The sequence below is a fragment of the Apostichopus japonicus genome, chromosome 20 (assembly GCF_037975245.1).
Source record: "Apostichopus japonicus isolate 1M-3 chromosome 20, ASM3797524v1, whole genome shotgun sequence".
Classification (NCBI taxonomy): Eukaryota; Metazoa; Echinodermata; class Holothuroidea; order Aspidochirotida; family Stichopodidae; genus Apostichopus; species Apostichopus japonicus.
Window position 1 is genome coordinate 29,600,079 of NC_092580.1, and position 10,129 is coordinate 29,610,207.

The 10,129-nt window shown below is 40.2% G+C and overlaps 1 protein-coding gene across 1 annotated transcript in view; it reads left to right on the forward strand.

Moving 5' to 3' along the window:
• Positions 1–8,703, forward strand: part of LOC139960961 (uncharacterized) — a 45,144-nt gene extending 36,441 nt beyond the window's left edge. Inside the window, exons 9-12 of the mRNA XM_071959690.1 lie at positions 60–140; positions 1,720–1,954; positions 3,044–3,154; positions 5,339–8,703. Coding sequence (XP_071815791.1) covers positions 60–140; positions 1,720–1,954; positions 3,044–3,154; positions 5,339–5,550 — 639 coding nt within the window. The 3' untranslated portion in view covers positions 5,551–8,703. The remainder of the gene's footprint in view (positions 1–59; positions 141–1,719; positions 1,955–3,043; positions 3,155–5,338) is intronic.
• The last annotated feature ends 1,426 nt before the right edge of the window (positions 8,704–10,129 follow it).

Sequence of the window (10,129 nt, forward strand, 5' to 3'; positions counted from 1 at the left end):
CTCACCAAGGAATATTAATTTCAAGAGAAGTCAGGAATTTTTACTCTGGTCTATTTCAGCAAAAAGGGACCAGTGACTTTCCATACTCTCATATGACGCACACATTCAGGGACATCCCAATTGGCAGATATGTAATAACGGTAAGGCATACGTGACAGGTGTTGTCCAACCCTTTTTTTAAATTTCTTTACATGATGGTTGAGTCTATTTTACTAATGAAACGGGACACCGCTGGAGTGCAAACTATATATTTGCAGCTCTTCTGGCTTACTTGTCTCTACATAACCTTTGCTTTTAATGTGATATTCCAGTGGGGGAGACATTGGTGAAGGTAAGTCCCAGCTGGTTATCTTGTCCATGAGAGCTTCATACTAGATCTCGAGCAGGTGGTCTGATCCGTGTCTGATTTAGTATTCCCAGATCTCGAGCAGGTGGTCTGATCTGTGTCTGATTTAGTATTCCCAGATCTCGAGCAGGTGGTCTGGTCCGTGTCTGATTTAGTATTCCCATATCTCGAGCAGGTTGTCTGATCCGTGTCTGATTTAGTATTCCCAGATCTCGAACAGGGGATCCTTGTCTGATTTAGTATTCCCAGATCTCCAGCAGGTGGTCTGATCCGTGTCTGATTTAGTATTCCCATATCTCAAGCAGGTGGTCTGATCCGTGTCTGATTAATATTCCCAGATCTCCAGCAGGTGGTCTGATCCTTGTCTGATTTAGTATTCCCAGATCTCCAGCAGGTGGTCTGATCCGTGTCTGATTTAGTATTCCCAGATCTCGGGCAGGTGGTCTGATCCTTGTCTGATTTAGTATTCCCAGATCTCCAGCAGGTGGTCTGATCGTGTCTGATTTAGTATTCCCAGATCTCGGGCAGTGTCTGATTTAGTATTCCCAGATCTCGAGCAGGTGGTCTGATTCGTGTCTGATTAAGTATTCCCAGATCTCGAGCAGGTGGTCTGATCCGTGTCTGATTTAGTATTCCCAGATCTCCAGCAGGTGGTCTGGTCCGTGTCTGATGTAGTTTTCTCAGATCTCGAGCAGGTGGTCTGATCCGTGTCTGATTTAGTATTCCCAGATCTCGAGCAGGTGGTCTGATCTGTGTCTGATTTAGTATTCCCAGATCTCGGGCAGGTGGTCTGATCCGTGTCTGATTTAGTATTCCCAGATCTCGAGCAGGTGGTCTGATCCGTGTCTGATTTAATATTCCCAGATCTCGAGCTGGTGGTCTGATCCGTGTCTGATTTAATATTCCCAGATCTCGAGCTGGTCTGGTCTGTGTCTGATCTAGTTTTCCCAGATCTCGAGCGGGTGTCTGAGTATTCCCATCTCCAGTTATTTCTGGAACCCTTAGCTCGACCCACAACTTTCCATTCACAAACCCAAAATTAATCATTCATTTCATTTAGGTCACGGATTGAAGGGGGTTTAAACAAATTAGCTACATGAGGTGCACCAAAAAACCTCCACAACCCACCAGACTGAAGGCTATTGAGTACTGGACAAGGGTTTGGGGGTTTTAGTAACAACCGCTGGAAAATTTTATATGGAATTCCTATAAGGAACAGTGATACACAGTTTACAGGCTGAAAATTAAGCCATGATTTGTCTCAGTTAACTGCCTAATCAGGGAGTTCTGGGCTTCTTATTTTGTGTGGAGAAGCAAAATCTGATTGATACTGCATCCATTATAGGCTTTATTCATCTTCTTTGATTTCACAGGTACAGCCAACCATCCAATCGGAGAAACTTAATGCAAGGGAGTATGTTTACTGGGGAGGAAAAACGAAGAAGTCAAAGTCAGACGAATTTACAATCATCAAAGCAACCACAACGTTGAATATGCGGACTTATTTCAAGTTTTCTTCACCAACAGTACCAACCACATCATCAAAAAGCAAAACTGAGCCTAAACTAACATCACCATCTATTAACAAGCCTATATTTCAAAATCCAGGTATTTCACATCATGTAATATAAAGGGACAAGATTTTTCCTTGTCTATTAGTCCATAGGCATTTATTTGCTGCATTTTGTGTTGAATTTTTCCATAAATATAATATTTTTGTACCATCTAGACATGTACTGCTAAACCAAAGATAACAGACCTGAAAATATAGTTACCTTGTTCAGTATAAATCATGAGCGCTAGTCGATGCAGGCAAAGATGGAATTAAACCTCTCCTCTGAGCAAACTAATCAAACACTTAATGGATGATTATTTATGTATCTCTGCATGTAATGTAAAAGATGAAGACTAAGATAGATAAGATGGAAAAAAGATGGAATTAAACCTCTCCTCTGAGCAAGCTAATCAAACACTATTTGGATGATTATTTATGGATCTCTGCATGTAATGTAAAAGATGAAGACTAAGCGACATCAGCTGCAACACAGCCATAACAGGCTTGACGCAACCGAGTTCTGTGCACTAGCTGGTTTCTTTGTTAATAGGCGATGGTAAATTTAAGTGTAATGTCATCAGGGGCGCTATAAATAATATCAGTTGCAACAGAGACTGCATGTTGAATTGTTGGGAACCGTAGTTTTGGCTTAAAGGGTGTGAAGACTCGTGCACAAAGAAATGTCTCATGCCGGTAATCTGACCTAGTTTCGTATGACGTGTAACAGAAGTGTTAGACACCACCATCGATCCCAGAAAATACACACACAGCTTGCTACCATCGCTAATTAGACACTAGTGTACAGTCAATACATACAACTACGGTCAATACCCACAATGCAGTGTACATAGCAGTGATGGACATCTCAGGTCTAGATAAAAGATAACAAGGTATCATGTTTCATTACTGTCTGCATTTTGTAGTGATAAGAAGAAAACTTCACTTGCATCCAACGGAAAGTTAACTTTTTCAGAGCGCTGCACTCGGTTCGGGGCGAGTCTTCAATGCCTTTAAGAATTGCCTGTGCCAATTCTTTGGATGAGGGGAAAGGTCTGTAATGGCTTGCATCAAACAAGTATAGCTACATTAATGCCTCCAGTGTCTTCTTGTTTCTTTATTTGATGTTTTTCTTTTTATTTCAGGGGCTCTTGTAATATCTGCAGTGGTCCTTTCGTCTGTGTTAGCTTCCTGTCTTCTGATATGGATCATTTTCAAAGTCAAAACCTTGATCGTGGATTGTGATTTTAAATTAGGTGAGCATTTTGATGATTGGTCATTATAAAATTCGAAAACTTCACAATCCTTCCTCTAGCTGTGACACTTCATCTGTAATTACACTTCCTCTTTTGATGCATGAACCATTAACAACACACTAAAATTTTAAAAGCACTAATCAGCACAACCTTGCATGGAGATCTAATTATAGACCAAATTTAGATTCTGAATATGTCTCAGAATGCCCCAGTTGGCATCTTAATTTCTGCACTGGGGGGTTGTACCCCCAGATCCCCCTGCATGGGAGTTGCCAGGGACCCTAGACCCAGGGTCAAAAGCCTGTTTGTAAAATTTGGAGGAGGAGAGTGTCAAGACTATCAGATCAGATTCAAGCAAATGGATTGAGCACACTTGTGTGAGCGTACCTTGCTCTATTCATATGGACTGACACACTTGTGTGAGCATGCCTTGCTCTATTCATATGGATTGACACACTTGTGTGAGCAAGCCATGCTCAATTCATATGGATTGAGCACACTTGTGTGAGCGTACCTTGCTCTATTCATATGGATTGACACACTTGTGTGAGCATGCCTTGCTCTATTCATATGGATTGACACACTTGTGTGAGCAAGCCATGCTCAATTCATATGGATTGAGCACACTTGTGTGAGCGTACCTTGCTCTATTCATATGGATTGACACACTTGTGTGAGCATGCCTTGCTCTATTCATATGGATTGACACACTTGTGTGAGCAAGCCATGCTCAATTCATATGGATTGAGCACACTTGTGTGAGCGTGCCTTGCTCTATTCATATTGATTGAGCACACTTGTGTGAGCGTGCCTTGCTCTATTCCTACGGATTGAGCACACTTGTGTGAGCGTGCCTTGCTCTATTCATATTGATTGAGAACACTTGTGTGAGCGTGCCTTGCTCTATTCATATGGATTGACACACTTGTGTGAGCGTGCCTTGCTCTATTCATATGGATTGGGCACACTTGTGTGAGTGAGCCTTGCTCTATTCATATGGATTGACACACTTGTGTGAGCATGCCTTGCTCTATTCATATGGATTGACACACTTGTGTGAGAGTGCCTTGCTCTATTCATATGGATTGACACACTTTTGTGAGCGTGCCTTGCTCTATTCATATGGATTGGGCACACTTGTGTGAGAGTGCCTTGCTCTATTCATATGGATTGAGCACACTTGTGTGAGCGTGCCTTGCTCTATTCATATGGATTGGGCACACTTGTGTGAGCGTGCCTTGTTCTATTCATATGGGTTGGGCACACTTGTGTGAGCGTGCCTTGCTCTATTCATATGGATTGAGCACACTTGTGTGAGATTGCCTCGCTCTATTCATATGGATCAGGCACACTTGCGTGAGAGTGCCTTGCTCTATACATATGGATTGGGCACACTTGTGTGAGCGTGCCTTGCTCTATTCCTATGGATTGGGCACACTTGTGTGAGTGTGCCTTGCTATTCATATGGATTGGGCACACTTGTGTGAGAATGCCTTGCTCTATTCATATGGATTGGGCACACTTGGGTGAGAGTGCCTTGCTCTATTCATATGGATTGGGCACACTTGTGTGAGAGTGCCTTGCTCTATTCATATGGATTGGGCACACTTGTGTGAGTGTGCCTTGCTCTATTCATATGGATTGACACACTTGTGTGAGTGTGCCTTGCTCTATTCATATTGATTGGGCACACTTGTGTGAGAGTGCCTTGCTCTATTCATATGGATTGGGCACACTTGTGTGAGTGTGCCTTGCTCTATTCATTTGGATTGGGCACACTTGTGTGAGTGTGCCTTGCTCTATTCATATGGATTGGGCACACTTGTGTGAGAATGCCTTGCTCTATTCATATGGATTGGGCACACTTGTGTGAGTGTGCCTTTCTCTATTCATATGGATTGAGCACACTTGTGTGAGCGTGCCTTTCTCTATTCATATGGATTGACACACTTGTGTGAGTGTGCCTTGCTCTAATCATATTGGGTTTACACATGAACAGAGGACAAACGGTTGATTGGGGCATCAAGACTTTAAGTGATGTGTGAGAGAAACAGTGTTATCACAGGCTACAGAGGAAGCAGAGTGTGGCTGATATGGGTATTGGGCACTGCACCATATCTGAAATTCAGGTCAACAATTTCTTCTTCTATTTTTTCACCTCTTCTTCTTCTCTTTTCCTTGTAGATTCTATCACAATGGTGCCGGTTGACCCAAATCATCCAATGCTACACCAAGAACATCAAAAACTGGATGGGACACAGTGCTTGAGAAATAAATTCAATGACTTTAAACCATCTGACTTGGAGACTGTGACAAGCGATGGGGATGTCCTTCAAAGTGTTATATCTATGGACGATCAGTCGATCTCGGAGACATTGCTGGAGAAGCTACATTGACAAGTTGCTAAAATCCAAGTAGTTTATGCAGCTCTATCCAAATTCCTGATATCAATGTTGGTCCCAAGTAATTGCATAATTGGATTGGAATGTGTTACATGGAGAGTTTTGTGCTTTTGAGTGGCAGGTTTATGATTAGCTTGGTGCTTCTCTTTAATCCTTCTGAAGACCTGTGGATCTTACGGTCTAACCTTAACTGTGGCATCAACCATACAAGGTGGGCAAGTAAAGTGACAAATTATATATGTAGGAGTGACTTAAGCACAAATCGCATTGCAAGAATGAATTTTAATTCAATACCATGAACATTTCTTTCGAGTGCCTTTGTTTAACAAAAACACGTTTTACAAAAACAGGCTGGATCGATTCATGCTACCTACTGTATATACTCTGCTAAATAAATAGATGTTGAGATTGGTTTTATACCCAATTCACATATTAACTCAGTGAATCCAAGAACAGCTCTTAAAAAAGGGTCTGATATGAAAGCACCGGTTTGGTATCAATCTTAGCAAGATCTGGAAAAGTAAATGCTAACTACTGAGTCTGAGATCTGCTATTGAATTTAACTTCTTTGAGGGTTAATTCATCCTTTTCTTGAAGTTTTTTGTTGTTAATGCCATAAGGTGATGGACGGAATTTTGAGATTTTGTTATAATGTGCTATTTTTTGTCCGGACCAGAAATTACTCTGCTCCTAGTATGCTGGGTTAGGGTATAGCTCATCTGTTACGGAGGAGTATTTGCCACATAATGTTTCTTTTTTTTTCCTCTTATTTTTCTTTTTTTGGGTTCTAGTAATGCACATTAGTATTCTTCTCGTTAATTGTTTGTAACGTATCAACTTAATGTTGAGCATCTCATGCTCGGTTGTATTTTCTTTCTATCGTTCCATGTCCGTTATTAGTACCGACATTTGATACTTAAATTGATCAGGTGGATAAAGAGGCCTTGTCTGAATATTTCCTAGTAGAACTTTGTCTAATACCATCTTTTTCAAACTGGTATTCTTCTTTTCTTTAGGCGAGATGGCTGGGGGAGGGTAGGGGGGGGGGGGTTAGAAGAGGATATATGGGTCCTTACAGGGTCTTGACAGTTTACTTAAATACACTGTCAAGACAGTCTGAACAAGTCCAAAAGTGTCAACCTTAATGGGATAACTTTGTAACAATGATGTCAAGTGTGTATGATGTCATACAACACATGGTTAAGGGACCGTGTGATCTCCAGATATGCTGGAAAGTCAAATAACGGTCAATACAGCATGCTCAAATGCTAATGTCAAGTCATTTTTGTCTCAATTTATTTGATTTCATCTCACTGTCAAAAAGAGGTTTGAAACCACTGGAATATGTATTGTTCAAGAAACCTTGCTAGAATGTGGGGAGGGAGAATACTAGCATGATGGGTTTATTTTTTGGTAGGTTTTAACAATAATGAGTATATGGAATACAGAATTATTGAATATCTATATTTTTTTCTACTATATTTTTGTATTTTTGCTGGGTTTTTTATACTCATATACTAGTCTATAAGGACAAAACTTTTTTTTTTTTTTTTCATCCGCGGTTATGTGATTGCGTTATACATTTTGGTCAGTATTATATAAGTTACTTTGAATTTCTCAATTTCTTCCTTCTCTGTCTTTGTGATATATAAACAACTTTACCAATGTAAATTATAGAACATTTTTGTCGTTCCTCGGAAATGTTTGGTATTTGACACTAATTTAAATTATTTCAATCACGTTTTTTTTTCTTATGATCAATATATACCTGGAAATAATTGTGGAAGAAAAATCAATATTTTGTATAATACTATTATCCTTTAGACCTTTTATTTTGTTATGATTAATTTTTTTTTTCAACGCAGAATCACACAAGGGCGTAGGAACCGGGGGGCTGGGAAGTATGAAGTAAGAAGTATCATTCCGCCCCCGCTTCGCAAGTCAGAAAACCCCTTTTTCATTTACAAATGAGAAAAAAATCTCATTTGGAGCACCAAATTGCATCTAAGGCCAGGTGAAAATGCAAAGTTATTTACAAAATGGAGTGGGTGTTGAAGTGTGCTATATTGCACCAAATTGCATCTGAGGCTACCTGGAAATGCAAAAAAAATCCATAGACCCCTCCCCCAGGCCGGCCATCAGTCTTCAGCCCCCCCCCCACTCAAAAGTACCTTCCTACGCCACTGGAATCACATAATATCTAGCAAGAACATTTTGAAAAATCTTGCAATCTCAATAGAATCGGCTAGAAACTGCTCCATATTGCTTATGTTTACTGCTACCTCACTGAAATATTTTGTTACAAGAAAGGTATAACAAGGTAACTATTTACCTCATAAGGGAGTAAGCTTCACTTGTTGTTCTGTCTAACATACTCTAAGTATGATATATCTTAGTGGCTAGTACTACAGAGCCTGAAAGATCTCCCTTTCATGTTCCAAAACTTATTTGCATTTCTAAGGAATGGGCACATGAAGACACCACTGGTCATAGTACATGTCTGTTAGGTTTAGAAACATTGCTTGTTATAGTCTCGAGACTTGAATAATCTATTTTCCATGTGCTGTCAAGTTTGGTTGCGAGATGAATCTCTCCTTTTAGGATGGAGACTTTAGAAATCCACCAATAATTGAAAAAATCAACCACTCTCAATGTGCTGTAAAGGTTAGGTTTAGTGATGAGTCTTTTTAATAATCGAGACAACCGTACAGGTATCATTTGTTAGGTTTAGAAATGTGTCTTATTTTTTAAGAAGCATATGCATCCACATGTGAAACCATCAAGAGGCTATTTATTTACATACATCAGGTCAGAAACAAAAGAATGATGGAGCTTAATATGCTCACTGGGATGTAGTCCCAGAGGTCATTGAATGGAATACCACTTCTAGTCAAATGTCCTCTGCTCTTTACAAATCTGTATATAGTTTTCTATGGTAAGTATTCCAATGCTGATTTACATATAAAATAGAACAGATATATGAAACATGAAGGTTGCTTTATATTAAAAAGTATTCGCCCAATTATAAGAGTAGATCAAATTCATTTAAACTTTGCATTTTTGATATGGAAATTCTGGAGATATAAAAAAAGCTTGGTAAATGGATATTTTGCTTTGTGATTAATAAATATAGCACAGACACTGGGAGTATTTTCTTCCTTGTTTTGTTTGCTTTTCTGTTTGTTTGTTTGTTGTCTCTTATTCCTCTTTCATCCTGCTCCTACTCCCCAAATTTAAACCAATTAGAACTTTATTGTTCCACTTTCTATAGCGTTACAAACAAGGGCGGCGGAACCGGGGGGGCACAGGCGGCACGTGCCCCCCCCCCACTTTTCCTCGGGTTAAAAATGTGCCCTTTTTCTACGTAAAAATTGAGGTGTCTCAAGTTAGCAAGAGGCCAAGGAACCAGAAAGTACACTCTGGAAGGGCCGTTTCCAGCCATCTGAGGGGTTTGTAAAACCAAAAAATTTCCTGTACGCTCCGCGCCAACCGATGGTGGCGCTCAGCTCAGATAGTCGTGCATACAACTTTGCAAATCCTGGCTACGCCCCTGACTTTTAATGAATTTCTGTGGGTCAAACTCAAAGCTTTTTCGAATGGAAAGAACTTGTTAAGATTTTGACAAGAAATAAACTCAAATTCGGAGGATTCCTACATTACCAACTAGCATGACTTCACCTCATCTTGTCTCAAAAGAAAACTTGTTCCTTGTTTCCCAATTTGCACATTGGATATTGCAGTGCTAGTATGCATAATTTCCTTGAAGGGGGGGGGGGGGGGGCATTGATGGAGTGATGTGTATACGCAAATAAGATAACACAATAAGAGTTATAAAGGGTACTAAATATAAGGCTGCATCAGTCTAATCGAATTTCTGCAAAGTGCCCTTTGATGTCGGTGCCCCCCAGATTAAAAGTGCTTCCGCCGCCCTTGGTTACAAACTTTGGGCTGTAATGATATAAAACCTGCCATTTAAGTTTATAACTCCCTCCCATCTGATCGTAGAATATGCAATATCACATTTTTTAAATTTTTTTTAACTTCCACATCAAGGACTGCAGCAAGAAACGGCAGACATAGCATGAAATTTCACAACCCCCACCTCAACCCCCCAAACATTGATTCTCTAATCTACGTCGCGGCCCACAATACCCGTCAGCCCCACTTTTCAAGGTTTTAAGCCCCATATTTGTTCAGAATTTGAAAATTCACATTTCTCGTGAATAAACTCACTTCAAAACATACCCATAATGTTGTACAAAATTTCATCTATGGACAACCAATATAGAAAAAACTTCCTTGAACCCCTAACAGACCGGTCAAAATTGCACGAGTAGAGGGAAGTGTGATGTAGAATGTTGGTCAGAAATTGTCGAAAATTCAGACACAGTTAATTTATTGGTGTACAAATATTAAAACCTGTTATAACGGCTATTATAAAACTTGGTTGAAGAAAATGAAAAAATAGCAGATATTTCCGAAACCGAACACTACACACATAGGCGTAGGAGGCGCGGCGGCAGTGGCGGATCTAGGGGTATTGGTCAGGAGTGGCGAGAATGGTCTGAAGGGG